This window comes from Chrysochloris asiatica, unplaced genomic scaffold (genome assembly GCF_000296735.1).
Source record: "Chrysochloris asiatica unplaced genomic scaffold, ChrAsi1.0 scaffold00054, whole genome shotgun sequence".
Taxonomy (NCBI): domain Eukaryota; kingdom Metazoa; phylum Chordata; class Mammalia; order Afrosoricida; family Chrysochloridae; genus Chrysochloris; species Chrysochloris asiatica.
The window spans coordinates 963,595-985,286 of NW_006408572.1; the positions used below are offsets into that span (position 1 = coordinate 963,595).

Sequence of the window (21,692 nt, forward strand, 5' to 3'; positions counted from 1 at the left end):
AAGAAACTTCAAGATGTACTGAAGACACTGGCAAAGAACAAGGCTCTGGGAATTGATGGCATACAGATTGAAATCTTTCACAAACCGATGCAGCACTGAAGCCATTCACTTATCTATGCCAAGAAATCTGGAAGTCAGCTACCTGGCCAACTGATTGGAAGAGATCCGTGCCCATTTCAAAGAGAGGTGACCCAATGAAATGAGGAAATCTGTGGACAATAACATTAATATCATCACATGCAAGTGAAATTTTGCTGAAGTTAATTAAAAAACGGTTGCAACAGTATATTGACAGGGAACTTCCAGAGGTTCAAGATGGATTCAGATAAGGATGTGGAATGAGGGATATCATTGCTGACATCAGATGGATCTTGGTTGAAAGCAGAGAATACCAGAAAGATGTTTACCTGTGTTTTATTGACTGTGGGAAGGCTTTCCATTGTGTGGACCGTGACAAGCTATGGACAACATTGTGAAGAGTGGGTATACCTGAACACTTAATTATGCTCATGAGAAACTTGACCAAGAAGCAGTTGTTCAAACAGAATAAGGGGACACTGAATGGTTTAAATTAGGAAGGGTGTGCACCAGGGTGTATTCTTTCACCATACTTAATCTGTATGCTGAGCAAATAATCCGGAAATTAGATTATATGAAGAACATGGCATCAGGATTAATAACCTGTGATATGCAGATGATACAACCTTGTTTACTGAAAGTGTTGTTAAATTCCATCAAGTCAGTTCAGACTCAGAGCAACACTATATAGGATTTCTGAGGAGCAGCTGGTGAGTTCACAACACCGATCTTACAGTTCAAACCAACTTTGCAGTCCAGGCATTCTCCTGCAGCACCACATCAGGTGAAGAGAACTTAAAATACTTGCTGATGAAGATTAAAGACCACGGACTACAGTATGGATTGTACCTCAATATAAAGAAAACAAAAATCCTCACTACTGGACCAATCAGTAACATTATGATAAATAGAGAAAAGATTGAAGTTGTCAAAGACTTCGTTTTTGCTTGGATCCACTAACACTCATAGAAGCAGCAGTCAAGAAATCAAACAACATGTTGCATTAGGTAAATCTGCTACACAAGACCTCTTTAAAGTGTTCAAGAGTAAAGATGTCAGCTTGAGGACTAAGGTGTGCCTGACCGAAGCCATGTAATTTCCAATAGCTTGATAGGCCAAATAAATCTCTGTTGGAAGAAGTACAGCTAGAATGTTCCTTGGAAGTCAGGATGGCAAAACTTCTTCTCTCATACGTTGAACGTATTATTGGGAGGAACTAGTCCTGGAGAAAGGTCATCATGCTAGGTAAAGTGGAGGGTCAGTAAAAAAGAGAAAGACCCCCAGTGAGACAGATTGACTCAGTAGCAGCAGCAATGGATTCAAGAGTTACAATGATTGTGAGGAAGATGCAGGACGGGGCAGTATTTCATTCTGGTGGACATAACTAAGGTCACTAGGAGTTGGAATCAACTCGGTAGCATCTAACAGCAACAACTGCCGTAAGTACTACTGCCCCAAACAGACTTCCCAGCCCTTTTGTCCCACTGCAAAGGGAAAACCCAAGGTGCCTAGACCTCCTGAGTGCCAAACAAGAGGGCCATCTGAAATGCTGGTGTGGAGGCTGAGAAATTAAAGACCAGTGACCGGGTCACCAGTTCTACCTTCCACCAGGCAAGTGCTTTCCAAAAACCTCATGGGGCACCTGACTCTCACCTACAAGGTTATTTAAAAGAACCCTTACAATAGCGATAGATATTATTTAAAGCAAGTAATGTGGAAAGGAGTCCTGATGTGGTACTGTAGGGTAAGCACTGGACCACAAGATCGCCAGTTCAAACCCACCAGCTGCTCCTTGGAAACCCTATAGTTGGTCGCTTTACACTGGAACCAACTTGATGGCACTTAACAGTGTGGAAAGAGTTCAAAGAATTGTAGAGCATTGCTTTCTAATAAAACATGAGAAGCCTTCCAAAAGTATGTGGAATTAAAAAATAATGAGGTTACAGAGAAGCAGCGACACTAGAGATGGAGGCAGAGATGAGGACATGGAGAGAGAGCAGCTGAGGACTCTAGACTCCTGGAAAGAGAAAAGACTGTTTGCTGGTGTAATCACTGCAATGAAACAATAAGTGTAAAACCGATGTAAACTATCACTCAATTCACAATAAAAACTTAAAAAAAAATAAAATATTGGGATTATCCCCACACATTTTAAAGCCCCTTCGTACTTTTTATTTTTGCCCCTTCAGAACTTACTTTAATGAAGGAGCTCTGGTAGCTCTAGTTAGCGTAGTGGTTACAAATCGGACTTCTAACCTTCATGGTCAGCAGTTCGAAACTACCAGCTGTTCTGCCGGAGAAAGATGAGACTTTCTGCTCCCATAAAGATTTACAGCCTCAGAAACCCTATGCAGGGTCGCTATGGGTCAGAACTGAGTTTGTGGCACATAACCATCAACCACTTACTTATGGGAACAAGATTTTTAAAAACAAAACTCAAACAAAATGAACAGACTGATACTGACTCTTGTTTCACTCCAGGAAAACAATATTCGTATCGGTACATGAACGAGAAAGGGAGATGCTCTGTCCACCTCATTGAGAGATCATTCCAGCAAAATGCTACTGGGCTACTTACTCCTTACTAAAATGTGGAATGTGTTGGCTTAGTTTTTACTTGAGTAACATACTGCTGGATTGGCAATGTAGGATCAGCACTAGACTGTGAACCACAAGGTCAGCAGTTCAAACCCACCAGCTACTCCTCAGATGACACTTAACACCACCGTACCGCTAGCCACTGTAACAAGGAGACCCTGGTGGTACGGTAGTTAATCACTTGGTTGCTAACTGAATGATCAGTGGTTCAAATCTACCAACGACTCGGGGGAGAAAAACCCCGGCGATCTGCCCCTATGGGATTGTTGTTGTTGTGAAGTGCCACAGAGTCAGTTCCGACCCATAGCAACCCTATATAGGGTTTCTGAGGAGCAGCTGGTGAGCTTGAACCACCAACCTTGCAGTTCCAATGGCTTTGCTGTCTGACACATTAACCCGCAGCGTCACACCAGGACTCCTATAGGATTATAGCCTAGGAAACCTTATGGGCAGCTCTACCCTGTTATGTAGGGTGGCTGTCAGTTAGAATAGACTTGATGGCATACAACGTATGGGAGTAGTGGTGGTCCAGCCTTCCATGCTAGAGACCCAGGTTCGATTCCTGGCCAGTGCACCACATGCCCAGCCACCACCCATCTGTCAGTGGAAAATTGCCACTTAAAACCTGTGGATCACATGGCGTGATCCACAGCCTACCACAGGAATGGCAGCAGGACCAGGCAGGGTTTTGTTCCATCGTACCTGGGGTCACCATGAGTCAAGGGCTGATCCCGTGTCCGCTAACACCACCACCAATCACTATAACAGTGAATCCAAAATACATCTTGAATACTCAGGAAGTTAAAATTTTCAATTTATTCTTACATTTTTGCTGACGTGAACTATTATGAGAGTGACAAAAGACTTTGAAATATGAAAGTATGAAAAAGTACAAAATTCCTGGGGAGAAGCAGGAAAGAAGTATAAATTAATGTAGAGAAGGGAATGATGCAGGGTGTCTGCAGGGGAAACAGCTTGATCATGCATTTTTTAAGTGGATGATGGTGGGTATCAAATCACTATGGTATTTAGATTCCAGTGAATACACATGAAGGGATGATGTAACAGTTTTATTTTAAGATGTCAATATTTACATTATTCTGGGAGTGATATTCTTTGCAAGTATTTAGACTTGCCACGGAAATATTAAGATGTCAACTCTAAAATGTGCCAAGGATTGCATGGTTTTTTCAAAATCATTCTGTGGGTGCGCCGGATGAACAGTTAAGAGACCAAGACTTCTGTGGTCCCATACAAGGGACAGCTCTGGCCCTCGCTGTCCACATCTCTTGGGGCTCCAGCCCAAGTCGTGGAGGCCTCCCTTGAGGAGTGTTTGATTATTTGGGGACTAATTACTCAACCCAAGTTATCTTACCACATCCTCACACCGGTCCATTGAGGCAGGTTCTATCACTGGCTGCACGTTACAGATGAAGAAACCAAGGCTAAAGAGAGGTTTAAAAGTGCCCATGGTCACACAGCTGGAAGAGGCAGAGCTGAGATTCAAACCGAGGCTAAGAGACTGGGCCTTTAACCTCTCCCTCACACTGTCTCCTATTCAACACCTGTGTGTACTGCTGAGTCTACCCTCCTGCCAACACTAACTCTGTGGCTGAGCAAGTGGCTTAAAACCTCAATTTCTGCAGCTGTAAAAGGGTGATAATACCTATCCCATAGGATGGTTGGGAGGGCGAGATGAGATGGGCAGAAGAGCCAAATGGTGTGCCCTAGCCATCTGTTACAGGGTCTGGAAGGGTCAGGGGAATTCCTCTTTGGAAAATGGAGCCTCCTGAAGGTTTGATTTCAAAAAGAGCACCAAGGCCCGCTTCCTCCTTCCTGGCCATGCACACACCCACAGAGTAGGCCTTCTCTAGGGAGCAGGGAAAACTCTGGCTGGGTCTCCAAAGTTGTCATCTCTCTCCCTTTCTTTCTCTGCAGTTGGATCCACAGACGGTGGAAACTAAGAACTGGCACACAGATGTGATCGAGATGAATGGGGTGAGCTGAGAGATATGTAGTGTCTGTGAAGTGGGTACCTCCACCCGTTACTGCCCATCCCTGCCCCTCTCCCCTGCCCACCCCATCCCACAGCTGTTCCAGAGAAGCTGGGTGCCAGAGGTAGCCCTTGTCTGCAGTCCTGGGGAGGGAGCCCTGTGTGTTGTGAGCTGCTAATTGGGCACTCATGCCCTGCCTCACCCCTGACCAGATTAAAGTGGAATTCTCCATGAAATTCACCAGCCGAGACATGAGCCTCAAAAGAACACCATCCAAGAAGCAGACAGGCGTCTTTGGTGTGAAGATCAGCGTGGTGACTAAGTACGTGTTGCTTCTGAGGTCTGGGGACAGGGATGGCTGCCCAGGTCCCGCCAGTGCCTGCCTTCAGGCCCGCCTGGCCCCTGACCAGTCACCATCCAGGGTGGTTAGCACACATAGCCAATTTGAAGGGCAAATGTGGTGGTGCATAGAGCAGTGTGCCCTGGCTCCCATGTTGCTTTAGAAATGAGTGAGCCAACACTGAGCCATCTCCCAGTTTCATGGGAAAACCCCCATTTGTCGGCTCCCTGTGATATGTGGGAAGATCTGACGCAATCCAAATCCTGGCTGCCCCTCTGGGAAGGGCACGGTCCTCAATTCACCACAACCACCCCCATCAGGTTTCCTTTATCTCCAGGACCGGCTGCCCCACCATACTCATGTAGCTTACCTACCAGGGGACCCCATAAACATTTGAATCTGAGACCTCTGCACTAGAGGAATTCTTTCCCCAGAGTCTCCCAGGTTATCTGCTACCTGAGGCCCCGAAAGCCTCAGTCCAGGTGGAGGTGTTGAGTCTTAGCCCTTTCCTGCCTCACCCTCCCAATCTGAGCTCTCCAAGGCTAAGGAGTGTTGGTGGGGGTGGCAAGAGGGTAGCCCCTCCCCCTGACCTGCCTGCCCCTCCTCAGGCGGGAGCGCTCCAAGGTGCCTTACATCGTCAGGCAGTGTGTGGAGGAGGTGGAGAAGAGAGGCATTGAGGAGGTCGGCATCTACCGGATATCAGGGGTGGCCACGGACATCCAGGCACTGAAGGCCGTCTTTGATGCCAGTGAGTCCAGGGGTCCCAGCCGAGATGCTGGGGGCTGGTGGGCGCACTGCTCAGCGGAAACTGGAGGGCTGGGTTAGCTGACGGCAGAGGCACCTTAGTCTGTGGCCCATAGTCCAGCATGGCATGGTGGGGATGTACCTTCTGGAATCAGACCATCCCACCCCCTCCAGCCTCTTACCCATTGCTACAGGTAAGGAAACTGAGGCTCAGAGAGGCCAAGTAACTTAACCAGTATCACCCAGCTGGTAGGCTCTGCATCTGGATTAAACACAGATCTTTTTGACTCCAGAGTCTCTCTTCCTGGGCTCCTGGGGACCTCGTGACCTTAGGGAAAACTAAAGTGCTTTGAGTTTGGGCTGGCTGGCTGAGCTTCTCCCTAGCTCCTTGAGGGCCTTTAGTACCTTTCAGGAGGTTCAGTTCTGCCTTTAGCATAGCTGGGGGAGGGGAAAGGGGGGCATTTCCCATTCTGGTTTCTTCTCCCTGCTGGTTCAGGTGCAGCAGCAGGGAGACCCAATAGCCCAGAAGCCTGACTGACCAGGGGGAGTGACCAGGGACAGAGGACAGGACAGGATGCTGGGGACGTGCTGACACTTGGCTCCCCTGTGTAGCCTGAAAGCTGAAGCTTTGCTGGAACATGAGTTTAGGTGTAAAAAATGTGCAGTCCCTTCCAGCGAGGTGCTTAGCAAAGAGGAGATTCCAGTTGGAAGGAGGGTGTATATACCACATGGTGTGAATGTGGTTCCAGAACTCTGGGTGGTGACAGGGCACTCCTGCCTCCCACCCCTGACAGATGAGTCACACACAACCTTTGCCTTTCTGGAGACCAGAACCAGAAGTGGAATGGGTGGGGTGCTCCTGGCTGGGCTCTCTCAGTACGTGTGAGGGGTTGGAACAGGGCTGCCTGCCCAGCCAAGGGCTGACTATGAGCTGCCCGGGACCCTGACCTCACATCTCCTTCCACAGACAACAAGGACATCCTGCTGATGCTGAGTGACATGGACATTAACGCCATTGCTGGCACCCTCAAGCTCTACTTCCGGGAGCTGCCCGAGCCCCTCCTCACAGACCGACTCTACCCAGCCTTTATGGAGGGCATTGGTGAGGCCCCTCAGGGATGGGCTGGGCCACACAGGAGACCACATCTCTGGCTCCCCTTGTTCATCAGTGCTACCCTGTGTGCCTAGAGGGTGCCATGTGGCCCACTGGTGCTGACCTAGAACTGGACCCTCTCAGCTGCCTCTCTCCCCTCACTGACTCCATGGACTACTCTCTCTACTTCCTACTTGGACAGTAGACTCCGTGCTTGGGAACTGAGGTGGGCAGTCAGGGGCCAGCAGCCTGGAGATGGCTTATAACCACACTGTCATCCTCTTACCTTACACCCTGAGTCAGGGAGAGAGCGGAAGGTCCCAACTGGCAGGGCCCAGGAAGCCCTCTGGGCTTTCTCTTCTCCTGGCTGAGATGAGTGAGCCAGTGTGCAGGGAATGAGGAGCCCTGAGCAGGCTGCCGCCTCAGCAGTGGTTGAAGAAAAGACATTCACACCATTGGCAGCAAATGTCACCTTTGTCTTAAAACAGCCTGAGGGTGCCGAAGGCCTGGGCAGAAGGGAAAGCAGGAGGTCTGCTCCCTCAGCCCACCAACTCTGTCTTCTGGCTGACTTACCAGTTGTTGGGGAGCCTCTGGTAGGAACCAACTGGTACAGCACGTTCAGACAGCAGGTGCTTCTGTGCATGGTCAGTCTGGGCTTTCCCCATCCCTCTGGGTCCCTCAGCCTGACAACCTGTCTCCCTGTCTGTCCCTCAGCCCTGTCAGACCCTGCTGCCAAGGAAAACTGCATGATGCACCTGCTCCGCTCCCTGCCCGACCCCAATCTCATCACCTTCCTCTTCCTGCTGGAACACTTGAAAAGGTACTGGGGCCCAGGGGACAGCCCAGGGCAGAGCAGGGACCCCACCTCCCTTCTGCCTTGTGGGTGCTGGCCTCTGCTGTGGCACCCATCGTGGGGGAGAGCTGGCTTTTTTACAATCACTGGGCCCCAACTTATCCCTGCTTCATTTAGTCAGTGTGGCGCTTTAAAAATGAAGTAGACCAATGAAAGCGGTTCAGTGTGAGTATTGCTGTTCTGTTCAGTTATATGTAGACAGGTGGAGCACAGGAGTCCCTGAGCAACGTAATAGTTAAGCACTCAACCACAAGCAAAAGGTGGGTGGTTCAAACCCACCCAGAGGTACCTCAGAAGACAGGCCTGACAGTGTGCTCCTGAAAGGGCGCTGTCCACAGACCCCAGAGAGCACTTGTATATCACATGTATGGAGTCGCCGCCAGGCAGCACGGACTAGATGACAGCTAACCTCTGGGGCACAGTGTAACGTGGTTTGTTCTTGTGGGTTATTGTCAAGAAAGCATGAAACCCACTGCTGTCTAGCTCCATGTGTCACTTAACAGATAGGAAAACAGGGTCCCCAGTAGTGGCAAGAATTTCTTGAGCTAGCAGCAGATTTGTCTCTAAATGCACATCTCCCCAAATCTCCCAAATCCTAAACTAAGGTCATTCTCACCCTTCCACCACCTCCACCCCATACACACCGGACATACCAGGAGCTGCTGGAGCTGAGACCTGCAGTAAATTTCAGAACTGAAACTGGTCCTGAAAGAGTCTTTGTCACTCGCATTGTGTGCATGTGGGGAGAGACCTATAACCAGATGCCATCATTTGAACCATTTTTTGTGTACCATTCAGTGACACTAATTCCATTTATTGTATTGCATAGCCATCACACTAGCCATTTCCACATTTTTCTTCACCCTAAATGGTATTCCGTTGCTGCCCCGTGAGCACTGAGTGTTCCCACTTCCTCCTGCCCCAGCCTGTGGGGATGTTGGTAGGTGCCGTTGTGTTTGTCCCTCTGTATGTCTTACATCATCGTTGCAGCCACTGTGTCAGTCTATCTCCTTGAGGGTCTTCCTGGTTTTTGCTAACCCTTGACTTTGCCAAGCAAGATGTCCTTCTCCAGACCGATCTCTTCTGACATGTCCAAGGTACACGAGACAAAATCTTGCCATCCTGATTGCTAAGCAGCAGTCTGGCTGTGTGGTAACCACTATGAAACTGTGGTCTCTACGCATTTGCCTATTCGAGATAGTTCCTATAAATGGGATCATGCAACACTTTTTTTGTATCTTAATTCACTCAGCATATTTCCCAGGCTCATCCATGTCTATGTCACACTCACTTTTGGGCTCAGTCCTGTCCTGGACATGAGTGAGTAGGCAAAGTCACAGGGTGCTCCCTACATCCGCTTGTCCCCCAGGAAGAGACTAGGGAGCCCCCGAGATAGGGCTGTGAGGAGGAGAGGCGGCTACTCTCTGGGACTAGTTCCACCTTGAGGCTCAGGCGCTCAGCCTAGCCAGCTCAGGAGGGGCCATTGCGGCTGCTGTCTTGTTTTTCCCATTGTGAGACACTTTTCCCTTTGGTTTGGCCAGCGCCAGAGCCCCAACCAATCCCCAAATAATTTGGCGTGTGCTGGGAGGAGCACAGAGGAGGAGTGGGAAGGGAAAATTCATTAGGTTTTCCACCCTGGGAACTGGAATCCGGGCACAGACTGTTCCCACATCTGGGCCCCTGGCCCAGGCTGTGTGTGTGTGAGAGAGAGAGTGTGAGTGTGTGTTGAGGGGCTGGGCCAGCAAGCCACACAGCTGCCTCCTGGCATGGCAGTGTTAGCCTGCCTGTTTCCAAAGCAGCTAGTGGGTACCTCCATGGCTTGCCTAGAGGGTAGGAATGACAGTATCCTAGTGAGTGGAGCAAGACAGGGGTCCTCAGCTCCAGAGACATTTCCTCTGACTACAGAGACCTGCCTGGATGGCAGCCCCTGCCTGTGGCTTGGGAAGTATCTGCAGAACATCTGGACTCTTATGCAAGAGAAGCAGAGGGAATCCAAAGGGAGGCAACTCTGGGGTCCCCTGAGGCAGACCCTCTAGAAAGGCATGGGAGGACATCCCCTGGGCTCCAGCTGGGATATGAGAAAGGTTTCTATGTGGTTCACAACTGCTATTGGGGCTCCAGCGCCCCCACCCTGCCAACCTTTCTCCCTGGCCCAGCCCCATCCATTCTGACTCTTCCTCCCGGCTACTTACCATGTCTTCTTTTTGACCAGTGGTGAGTAGCAGGAATGGTTGAGAACCTGGACTCTGGGGGTACACAGCCTGGGTTCAAATCCTTGTTTGACCACATACTGCTGCATGACTTTGGGCAAGACCGATAAGGATGAGTTTGTAGGGACAGCTCTTAACAACAGTAGTATTACTTCCTCTGAGACACAGGAGTTTGTCATAGGGTGACCTATCTTGTAGGAATGTCCTGGGACATAGCAGCTGGGCCAAGGCTGGCCAGGGCCCCAGGAGGTCTCTACCCTGCAGCACTTCTTACTGGGAAGGCTGGGGGTCCTGGAGCGCAGAGTGACTGCTGAGCAGTGAACACTCTTCTCAAACCTTTCTGCTCTTTCAGGGTTGCTGAAAAGGAACCCATCAACAAAATGTCCCTTCACAACCTGGCTACCGTGTTTGGTCCCACGTTACTGAGACCCTCAGAAGTGGAAAGCAAAGCACATCTCACGTCGGCTGCAGACATCTGGTCCCATGATGTCATGGCACAGGTATGACCAGCACTAGCTGATGGGATTCAGGGAAGCAGGGCAACGCACACAGTTCCACCCCTCTCAGACCAGACCAGGTACCCAGAGACCATGTGCCTCTGGAGCTGACTGCATTCCCTGGGTAAAGGAAACAGCAGGGGACCCCTCAGGCCAGGCCAGCAGCAGAGCTGCCAAGCCAAATCTAACCTTGGGATGAGGTAGGGGATTGGAAGCTGCTAGCTACCCACACCTTGCCATGCAGCGCCCTCTACTGCTAAAGATGAGCAAACACAGCTGGGCTTCCAAGGACAGCAAAGTTCCAGCATCACCCTGGAGGAACAACACAGACTTAGGGGCCATTCCTACTTAATACGTCAGGGCCCAGCCTCAGTCTCCCTCTTTTCCCCACAGGTCCAGGTCCTCCTCTACTACCTGCAGCACCCCCCCATCTCCTTCGCCGAACTGAAGCGGAACACACTGTACTTCTCTACAGACGTGTAGCCTGTGGGGGCCGGCCAGCGCCTGCCTCTCCAGTTGGGAGGCCCAACACAGACTTGAAAAACTGCAGTAGAGAACTCCCAAACCCAGCACTCCAGACCACAAGGGAAGCAGATTTCTAAGAACTGGAAGATGTGTATCTTTTCTGCCACCTTGTACAAAGCCAGATGACCCAACCCCCAGCCCTGACCACCGCTCGGACTCCTGCCCTCTGTATCTAGTTGTGTCTAATGCTCCATGCCGTCCGGGACTTGTTTTATGTCTATTTGTCATGCAGAAAAGGTGACTGACCCGGTCTGGGCACACGGGACAGCCTGCTTTGTTCTTTCATTTCCTCCAACACGTTCTTTTCTTCTGAGTCCAGTGCAAGGGCTTACTCTTGCTCTGTCTCACTGCTGCCAGCTTATCCTCTCCTGGCCCTGCTCCCAGATTGCAGTCTCCTGGCAGCCTTTCCTTGGTTGTGCCTGCCCTTGCCTCCCGCCCACATGCATGTGTGGCCTCGGTCTCTGCTCCATCACCTTGGGCGTTCTAAGGAGGCCCTGGGTGGCCGCTGCTGCCCCCAGCCCTCCCTTGCCCTCTGCCTGCAGAAGCTCATCTGCTGCCTGTGCAAATGTTGGACAAGGAGACAGAACCACACTAATCCCTGGCTTAGCACAGAGCTGGAGAACAGATTTCTGGAATTTTCCATTTGAGACTCTCCATTTCTGGGGTTTATCTGTTCTGTCTCCTGCCTTCCAGTGAGGTATTTTTGACTGTTTTTGCCTTTCTTTCTACTGCTTTTCTGTTCCTTTTCCCCTGGTGTTCTGTTTCCTTTGAGTGTAAAGACTTAACTACAAGTGACCTGCTATCAAGATAGCCAGAGGGTCAGGAAAGGGTCTATGGGGAGGCTGGCAGAGTCAGGCTGCTGAGGAGACAAGGGCTTGAACTGTCAGAGTGCTGTGCCATGCAGTACGGGTGTCTGAGTTGTGGGGATCTAGCCCTGGGAGCAAGGAGTGGCAATAGCTTTTCTAGGGAACCAGGCTTCCCGGAGGGCAATATGGCTGAAGCAGGTGCCTGGAACAGGCAGGCTCCATCCAGGAGGCTAGGCATTCCCCTGGCACCTCACGTACCTCACGGTACTTTTGCCTTAGATTTTACACATCCTCCACAGCCAAGCACTGCCCCGGGGTAGCCTCCTGCTGAGTGTGCTCCAGGCCTGTGGGAGAAAAGGCAGAGGCTGGCAGTAGCCAGTGTATGGTGCTGCCCCGCCCTAGGGGTGAACTCCAGGAAATGCCCAACTTTGGGAAAGAAGGAAACACAGGCCTCTGTTGGCACTGGGCTTTGCTGGGGACCCCATGTTGACACTGTGGAGTAAGAGACCAGCAGCCGGTTGCATCTTTAACCTGAAGATGTACTGCTCAGTTCTGGACTGTGCCCCAACGTGCGGTTTTCCCAGAGCAGTGACAACCTGGGAGGGTGGCTCGCTGGTCTCCGACTGGGAAGAAGGCAGGCACCTGGTCCTCAGACAAGAGGAAAGGGGTTGCCATAGTTAGTGTTCAGAACTGAATCTTAAGAGTTTACTGGCCCGGAGACTGAAGCGCTTGCTCAGTAAGAGACAAGCCCTATCTGATCCTTGTTTGCCCACTGCTCAAGTCTTGGGCAGCATGGTGGTACATGGTTCTGTGTGTGTCAGAGGAGAGATGCCTAAGAAGGCAGAAATACTACCCAACTACCTTCTAACAGCTCAGCAGGGTGCCCTGCTCCCTGGGATGGGAGGTGAAGGAGAAAAGGGCAGTGGTGGAATTTGAAGACCCCAGCGTCCCTGGATTCTCTGTTGGGCCCTCAAGGGTCAGTCTGTGGCTGGAAGTTCTTGCTTACTTCTAAAGTGGTTGACAGTGGCGGACAGGGTGCCCAACTGGAGTTGGCTGTAGCCAGAAATGGGTGCCTCCCACCTTCCAAAAACCAATAAAGGGAAGATTTGCTTCTTAGCATCAGAGTACCTACCACAGTCCTCCAGCTTGCTTAGACAATGTGAGAGCAGGAAGAAGGCTGGAAGGGCTGAGAGATACAAAAGGCTCATCATATTTATAAACTCTGCCCCCAGAGTGGGTAGGAGTGGGTACCAGACCTGGACTAGAGGGCACTGAGAAAATAACCTGTGGGCACACACACATACACAGCCACGTGCCTGGTAGCAGGCTTTGCTCCCAAGAGCTCAATTGACGGGCAACAGGAATCCCGGTCATCCTGTCCCTACCAGGCAGTGACTGAAGCTGCCAAGGGTATTTACTGATACAGTCAGAATGGGACCCTTCATTAATATTGGACTTTAATAAGTTGGTAAGGATATATATTTTTTTTTGTCTATGTTCTGTTTCAACCTATGTAGATTATTATAAATTGATGTAAACCAAGTGAGAGGAAAACGTTAATTAAAAAAAAAAAAAAAAAAACCCTGTAAAGCCCCAACATTTGCATAAACCTCAGCCCTGTGGTGTGGATGTTTATATCTCCGTTGTCCAGGAAGACCACCAATCTAAATATTTAACTCTTCCAGCTGTGTCCAGATGTGTTTCCAGGAACCTGTTTACCTAGTTAACTCCCCTTAAGTCTTCCCTTTGGTCTAAGGGGATTGAGAGAGCTTGGGGGGTCGGGGGTTGGTGAGCCCAACCACTGTCTTTACTCTTCCCTAAGACCTTCAGGCTAACCACCAGCCAGCCAATTTCTGGCCTTGCCTTCAGCATCTGCTGCTAGCTAACAAAATACAAGTGCTCCACAAAGGGCCGGTCATACAGACCTGTATGCCTCAGTGAAATGGCAGCAAGTTGTCTGTTACAGTTTTCTTAGTGTTTCCCTTTGAAGTGATCCGTCTTTGGAGCAGCCAAAGATGTTGGAGCACAGCCTGTTTGTTGTTAACTGCCACTGAGTTGGTTCTGACTCAGTGGCCCTATATAGGGTTTCTGAGGAGTGGCTGGTGAGTTTGAACCACCGACCGTGCAGTCCAGTGTTTATCCTCCAGTGCCACACCAGGATTCCAGCCTCCCTTTAGGCGGAATTAAATACAGGCACTCACCAGCGGAAACCATGGGAAACACTGTTTATTCTGGAGATCAGGAACAGATGTCTTGTGAGAATTGGTGTTTGGTTTATGAGCTCATGCTGGCTCCCTAGCCATCAAAAACAGGAAACTATTCATCTCCTCTCTTGACTGATAGACAGAGTGGACAATGCTTGGTTTATTGGACTGATGGCTACCGACAGCCCTAAGGCTCATCTTTTTCAAGGCAGTAGTGAGGGGCAGCAGTCCCCATATGTCCTTGCTCAGTGTTTTTGGTGCCATGGTTAGATGGACTGGCAGAATCCTGGGTTCCCCAGCACTTGGGCAGGTGCTAGGTGGAAGTATGACTGTCCCTACTTTCAAAGTGCTGACAGTAGTAAGGACGCAGACTAGGGAATACTTCTAAATGTGCTGTCACACTCTGGGGCGGTGCCAAGACTGGGATGGACATTACATAGACTTCACCATGGAAGGACCTGAGCCCTGGGTGCTCGCTCACATTCCCAAGTAAACATGGAGACGGCCTAAGGAAGGTGTATGACATCATCACTCACATACAAATACACACTCAGATGCCTGCACATTGAAGCTGCCTTTAAATTCCAATTAAACAATGATAGCAGTCATCTAAAGGAGCTCTGGTAGCGTAGTGGTTACGAATCGGGCTGTGAACCATAAGGTCAGCGGTTCGAAACTACCAGCTGCTCCGCAGGAGAAAGATAAGGCTTTCTACTCCCGTAAAGATTTACACCCTCGGAAACCCTGTTACAAGGTCGCTATGGGTCGGAACCGACTCGATGGCACTTAACAACAACAACAACAGACTAGAAGATGGCTGATAAGAGAGAAGAGTTACCGTACAGTGGGAAAAAAAGGTGAAATTACCAACTGGCTAGGGGTGGCCAGATTTACATGGCCCCCACCAAACTTGCCTGCCTGCCCTGCCAAGAGCAAAAGTCTGAGGCCATCAGCTATAGTTTGCCACTAAAGCAACAAAGTCAGGAAGGACCAGTGGCGGATTCCAGTTGTAAAAGCGTATTTTCTACTTATGGCACACAATTAGGCTGACCACAGTCACTAGGTCAAGTCAAAAGCACTAATATTTAAACAAGCAAAACACCGATACTGGAAAGCAAAACTGGCGGTCTTAGCCAATAGCTCCTGTGGTTTGGTTATTAGTCAGGTCCTGAAACCCACATGTGATCCACACTGCAGGCAGGCCTAGTAGCCAGCCCATAAGAGGGACTGTTGGAAGATGCTCGTGGGACTTACCCACAAGATGTCAGTGCAGGCTGGGCTGTGGCAGGGAGGCCTGGACAATGTACAGTCTTAGAATCTAACATCACCACACTTCTCAAATGCTTTATCACTCATTCTCTTAATGATCATTCTTTGGGCCAAATGACACTTTTTCAGGGAACTGGAATTTGTAAATAAAAATATATCAACCTTTTCAACCATAATATAAATATATATTTTTTTAAGCAAAGATGGCAGAATGCTAAACAAAATGACACAATTGGTTGGACAGCATGGATTGACTCCCTGCCGCCTCAATATGCAAGCTGGGACAGCTCCCTGGGTGTGGAGAGAACACGCATAACCCCACTGTACCAAACAACCACAGGACCAGCTGTGCTCAGCACTGAGACTTTGTGGCGCTTCCTTCCTTCCTGACTATCAGCAGGTTATCTCCTACCTTCTCTCAGGGAAGAACCTGAGTAGGGTGCCCCCACCAAGCCTGGCTGGAGTCAGGAACAGCAGTGTGGGTGCTCAGGGAGCAGAGGGCAGACTGCAGTCAGGCAGCTCCCTCAGGACAGTCAACAGCCAATGTCTTCAGTCTTTTCAGCCAGTGCCCTCAGTGCAGCAGACTCTGTCCTCCTCTGAGACTGAGCTGGTGCCGTCAGCCTCCACGGGACTTACTTTCACCGGAGGTAATAATCGATTGCAGCAGAGAAAGCTGCGAAACCACCACAACCAATGACTCCAGCCTTTAAGCCAGCTATAAAACAAACAAATGATTTATTACCACAGTGACAGATGCTGGGTCAGACTGCTTTGCAAAAAGTTGGCACACATCTCTGCTCCCCCCGCCCCCTGCCCCCACCCGATGTGAGAAAGCCAGCTGAAGCATTGTAAGTCATGATTCTACCTTTCACAGACCTGTAAGACATCAGTGAGGCTGTGTATTCCACCTAATCCAATGTGGACATTCCTTTAACTTTTCTCACCTCAAAGAAGATTTCCAGTCTCATGGAAATAGCTCCTTTCAGGCAGAAAACGGGTTAAGAGAACCAGTCATTGGAATCAAGTGAAAGCATATGGCTTTTTACCCTGATCTGTTTATAGAATAAATTCCTGGGAAGGTGATCAAAGCCACCCTGGAAGGAGTTGAGCTTCTCAGAGGTCCTGACAAAGCTGAATGATGGAAAGACCAAAGGAGAAGTTTACTCTATAAATCACAAATGGTTGTTGGAGGGCCCAAGGCAGTCTTAATGACGACAAATTCTGGCTCTCAGAAGACGAGAAATGAAGAGGTTTTTTGCTCTGAGTAAGTCAGGGCGCAGCAGATGACGGGTGGCCCAGCACTGGGTGCTGCTGCTGGGTAAAGTCACTTGAGCCCAACACAACAAAACTGTCATAAATGTGCGAACTGGAAGAAGTAGCTGGAAATTGGTTTGGTTTTGCGGCTGCTGTTGTTATTTATAGCTGAGAATCTAACATTTCCAGACTATTTATATTTGGTTCTCAATGAGTAAGACTAAGAATCTCCAACTGCAGAAGGACATCACTCTGATGACATATACACAAAACTAAAACTGCCGGTTTTATTGAGAAAAATGTCTTAAGTCCTTGAAATGCATGGAGCTGAAAGCTCAGCCGACCCTGGCATGTGGACAAATGGGACAGACAGGTCAGAATGGGACCTAGCTATGCCTCTGTGATGTCCCAGCTAGTGGCCACTCCAGGGATGACTTACTGTGAGGAAGTCCTTACGTATGCCTTCTCCTGTGATTTTCAAGATGGGGACAGGCCTTTTCTTTTTCCTTTAAGATAACTCTAGATCAGTGGTTCTATACTAGGATGATTTTGCCCATCAGAAGCTATTTGATAACATCTAGAAGTTTTCAGTTATTACAACTGAAATGGTACTACTGGCATCTGGTGGGTCGAGACTAAACATCCTACAATGCACAGGACAGCCTCCCCAGCCCCCATACAAAGAAGTAACCAAATATTAATAGTGCTGAGAATAAGAAACCTGGATCGAGATGCTAGCAAATATCCAAAACTGAGCGAACACAGAAGAACACATGATTTCTTGGCAGGAAGCAAAGGCTATCTATCAAGTGTCCCCATTTGCCTTGGGCCGTGCCCGGAACACTCATTTGTTTAGAAATGTCAACTTCAGCACGTTGTCCAAGGCCACAAAGAAAAACCACGCAAGAGCTGGGTACTAACCTCTGAAACCAATGGCTCCTCCAGTGATGCAGCCACTAATGACACTGTTCCTCCAGTCCGATTTCCCTCGGTACTGTGGGTTGAGAAATGCAGTTTAGAGCCAAAGAAACAAGCCAGACAAGATGATTAAGGGAAACACACACAGGATTTCTGGTTTGCTAATTCAATCCCTCCCCTAAGGAAACGCTTTCAAAAGTGTTAGCTCCTGAAAGTTGAATGTGTTTAGAGACATTGCCTGCAGGGGGCACCAGAGCACTGAACCCAGTGCAGTATCTAAAAAAACAAAATATCTTCTGAGGCAGAGCCTCTACCATAAACTCATATACCAAAAAAATTTACACTAGGGATTTATTTGGGAGTCCTGGTGTGGTGCTGTAGGATAAGCAGTGGACTGCTAACCACAAAGTTGGCAGTTCAAACTCACCAGCAGCTCCTTGGAAAACCTTTACAGGATTACTATGAGTCAGAACTGACTTAATTGATAGAACAAGGATTATTTAATGGAAACTCAATCTAGCAAGTATCTGCCATTTCTGATCTGCTTGTCAATAATGACATTAAAGGGTGTTTCCCTTTAAAGGTAGCAAGATGACAGCAAGCAGGACTTTCACAGATATCAGAGACACTTACAGATTCTACCAAACACTCAGTGCAAGAAAACATGGCGCCCACAATGGCAAAGTTTTTGGCGTAGGACATTCCTCTCTGTCCCATGTCTTTAAGAACTTCTCTGGCAGTTGGCGTTCGGTAGGGATCCTTAGGGTCAAAGCCCACATTGGTGTCAATGCCAGCAGTGAACACCCCAAATGCACCTCCCAAGACGAATCCTAAGAAAAAAACAGAGATGAGGATTTCGCTGACTTGTTTCCTGGATTAGTGTGTTACCTGTACACGGTCTGTTGGGTAGCCATTAGTAAAATCTGAACCCGTCCTCCAGCCATTCAAACTCTAATCTCCCCTGATTCCTAAATTACACGACCGGGGGTCTGTTTTGGTAACAACTGCTTCACTGTCTCCTCTTGAATTTCTTTCTCATTTCATAACCTCATTCCTTATGACTCAGTCTCAACCCTCTGGTCTCTCTCTCTGCTGTCACATTCAGCTGTCACCTTTTGTAAATAACTCCCTTGACAATGGTGACATTCATAATAGTCATTTAGCAAACACCATGTGCCAGGCACGCTGGTCCTTTGTAGCCATTGCCTCATTTACTCTTTCCAAGAATTCTGTAAGGTCAGTACTATTCTCCTCTGCTTTCTAGACTACACATGGATGAAGAAACCAAGGCTTACAGAGGTTAAGTCACTTTCTTAAGGTCAAATGCTATCGAATGGCAAAGCCTACACACATGTCCACATCTGGTCCTTCTGAACCCACGAGGCACTTCCATATAGATGCCCTGTCATCATCTCAAGGTCAGTATGTATTTTGGATGAAAACCTGGGCACCTCCTCTTGGCAACTTCCTTACAGTCACCCTGGATCCAAGCCTCATGGGCACTGACTGCTTCCTTGCTACCCTCTATAATCAATCAGTCATCCAATATGGCAAAATCTTTTTTTCAAATACGTTCATCCCTGTTCATGTCCAGGAGCACTGCCAAGACTCCCTTCCTCATTCCAACAAGTATATGTGATTTATTGGGGTCAGGCACAATGCCTTTATGGAGCTTCAGTCTAACAAACATCCTACATGGCCTCCCAATCCTCTTCTTTCCTTTATGGCATTTCATCTGGACTCATTATATTCATTACTACTCTAAGTTACTCTCGGGAAGGAAAAAACAAACGAGTCACTCCTCTTAATAAGGAGGCCTGGTAGCACAAGAGTTACTTGGCTGCAAAGGTTGGCAATTCAAACCCCACCTAGCAGTTCTAGGAGCCCTGGTGGCACCGTGGGTTAAGCATCCAGCCACTAACTGCAAGGTGGCAGTTCAAACCCACCAGTCATTCCAAGGAAGAAAGCTGAGGCTGACTGCTCCCATTAAGATGTACAGTCTCAGAAACCCTCTGGAGCTCTACTCAGTCACAAGGGATAACCATGAGTCAGAATCAACTCAATGGCACCTAACAACTCTAATGCCTATAAGGAAAATCCCTCATTACCTATCCAGCTTGCAATAACATCTCTCTAGTCTACCTGCATTTTCCTAATCCTTAAGACACAGTTCCATGCTTACCTCCCCTTGTGTCCTTCCCCAACCAAAAAACATCTTTCTTCTTCAAATAGGCATACTCCCTACATTCACTTCTCAAATGCCCTTCACTCTCCGTGGAATTTTAAACTCATCTGCAACTGTGGTAAAACACTGTCCCCTGCACACTGGAGAGATGGGGGCAGGACACTGGCAAATCCTCCAAAGCCAAGTGCAGCCTGCTTGTCCTATCGCTCAGCACTTTCTAGTTAGTCACACTGGCCTTTTTGTTTCTCCCAACCTAAGCCAGTTGCCTGCTTTGGGGACCTTTGCATTTGCTGTTCCCTATGCCCTGCTGTGTGGTGCTGTGGGTTAATGCATCAGACTGCAAAGCCGTTTGAACTGCAAGGTCGGTGGTTCAAGCTCACTAGCTGCTCCTCAGAAACCCAATACAGGGCCGCTAATGGGTCGGAACCGACTCGAAGGCACTTAACAACAACAATGACCTGCTGGTGTAAATGGATTCAGCATGGGGCTGCTAACCTCAAGGTCGGTGGTTCAAACCCTTCGGCTGGGGAGAGATGAGGCTGTGTGCTACTGTGAAGGCTGACAGTCACCGAAACTCTAGGGCGCAGTTGTATGTGACCTACAGGGTCACTAGGAGCCCAAGTCGATTCCAAGGCAGAGGGCTTCTACCTGTGGCACTCTGCGTCCTTCTCAACATCTTCCTCTCCTTATTAACGTAGCCGTTTCCTAAGAACAAGGTTCCTATCCCTCTAGTTCCATATCCCCACCGCCTGACACATGATAATTACTCAGTAACAGTTTATGAAATAAAAAAATGATTTAAATCAATGAAGCAACGCGTGAATGAAGTTAACCGTTTTATACCCAGAAGGTGGTACCCGAGTCTCTGCTCACTTTCCCCGCGTGGAGGCATTGCCGGGTTCACAGAACAGGGTGGGTGGGCTGCAGCCAGGGTCAAGGCCCAGAACTCCCTCGCCTCCCAGGAGCGTGGTCTTCTTGGCAGAAGCCCCCGCTGCCATCCAAGCTCTCAGCCTCCCAAGGGTCCCATGTGTCTCGCCTCACCTCCGACGCAGGCCAGCGCTGCCTTGAAGGCGCAGCTTTCCATCGCTTTCTCAATCATCTTCTGCTCCTCACTCTTGGCGGGACTCGGGATCCCGCCCAGGCTATCAGGCTCCAGGATCCGGGGCTGACGCTTGTCACCCACCAAATATTGCAAAAGAAGACTGTACTGCAGCGGGGCTTCGGGGGAACCCGCCGTCTCAGGCGCGGAGCCCCCAGCACTGGGACTAGTCGCCGCCATGACAGTAACTACCCAAGCAACCCTCGCGTCCTTCCCACAGCGGAGTCTTCAAGCGTATGTCAGAGCCCTGAGCTCCTAGTCATTGTGTACGAACGACAGATTCGCCACAGCGAACTAATATCCGAAGAAGCTATAGAAGCCAAAGTTCACTTAAGTGAACGCGGTAGAAGAACTACCATGTTTCCCAAACGCCTCATAGAAATGTAATCAGGCTTGTGCAGCCTTCCCAATCGCACAGACAAACAAGATGCAGATTCACCAGAAAGTATCCTCATCGTCAAGGTTGCAGCGCGGTGAGTACCGGGATTTGTAGTTCTTACCCAGTCGTTCAACTACATTTCCCCGAAAGCCTCGCGTGAGCACTCGCATTCTGGCTTTACCTAGAGTCGTACGTACATGGGAGCGCCTGACCCGAGGGTAAAGAATGATTGGTCGCTCGCGAGGCTGCCAAGCGCGCGGGACATCTAGCCTAATAATTGGGGTGATGCGGTTGTGTCCTACATTCCTTGGGGGTGTGAGAAGCAGTTATTTGATGGTGCTTTATAAATAAATCAAACCAGTTGCCTGTGGAGTGGATTCGGAATCATGGCGACCCCTTCCCTTGTGTTTCAGAATAGAATTGTGCTCCTTATAGTTTGCAATGACTGATTTTTCTTAAAGTGGATCACCAAATCTTTCTTCGGAGGTGGACTTGAATTTCCCATCTTTGGACAAGCAGTCAGGCATGTTAAACATTTGCAATACTCAGGGTGGTGGTGGTGGTGGTGTGCCTTGGAGTCAGTTCCGCCTTTGTAAATAAATAGGTTTCTATTTGGGAGGTCTTGAGGGTAGCAGTCAGCATAGGC

The 21,692-nt window shown here is 49.1% G+C and overlaps 2 protein-coding genes across 6 annotated transcripts in view; one reads left to right on the forward strand and one right to left on the reverse strand.

The window, feature by feature from the left end:
• The window catches only part of ABR (active BCR-related), a 194,767-nt gene extending 183,877 nt beyond the window's left edge, over nucleotides 1–10,890 (forward strand). For all 5 annotated transcript variants that reach the window (XM_006863207.1, XM_006863206.1, XM_006863208.1 and 2 more), the window contains 7 exons: nucleotides 4,615–4,674; nucleotides 4,883–4,992; nucleotides 5,619–5,758; nucleotides 6,722–6,856; nucleotides 7,562–7,667; nucleotides 10,263–10,410; nucleotides 10,801–10,890. In XM_006863207.1, coding sequence (XP_006863269.1) covers nucleotides 4,615–4,674; nucleotides 4,883–4,992; nucleotides 5,619–5,758; nucleotides 6,722–6,856; nucleotides 7,562–7,667; nucleotides 10,263–10,410; nucleotides 10,801–10,890 — 789 coding nt within the window. The remainder of the gene's footprint in view (nucleotides 1–4,614; nucleotides 4,675–4,882; nucleotides 4,993–5,618; nucleotides 5,759–6,721; nucleotides 6,857–7,561; nucleotides 7,668–10,262; nucleotides 10,411–10,800) is intronic.
• Nucleotides 10,891–15,849: 4,959 nt separating this feature from the next.
• Nucleotides 15,850–20,847, reverse strand: TIMM22 (translocase of inner mitochondrial membrane 22 homolog (yeast)). The gene is made up of 4 exons (XM_006863211.1): nucleotides 20,610–20,847; nucleotides 18,017–18,213; nucleotides 17,387–17,459; nucleotides 15,850–15,926 (listed from the first exon to the last, which is right to left on the reverse strand). The coding sequence occupies exons 1-4, from the start codon at nucleotides 20,845–20,847 to the stop codon at nucleotides 15,850–15,852; spliced, it is 585 nt and encodes a 194-aa protein (XP_006863273.1).
• Nucleotides 20,848–21,692: the final 845 nt, after the last annotated feature.

What these genes read in the sequence shown, in the direction of transcription:
- TIMM22 (XM_006863211.1), bottom strand. Translation starts at nt 20,847, where the DNA reads ATGGCGGCGACTAGTCCCAGTGCTGGGGGCTCCGCGCCTGAGACGGCG. An exon ending in AGCGCTGGCCTGCGTCGGAG is followed by an intron (nt 18,214 to 20,609) that starts GTGAGGCGAGAC and finishes TTTTTTTCTTAG; the next exon opens with GATTCGTCTTGGGAGGTGCA. An exon ending in AGGAGCCATTGGTTTCAGAG is followed by an intron (nt 15,927 to 17,386) that starts GTTAGTACCCAG and finishes TTTGTTTTATAG; the next exon opens with CTGGCTTAAAGGCTGGAGTC.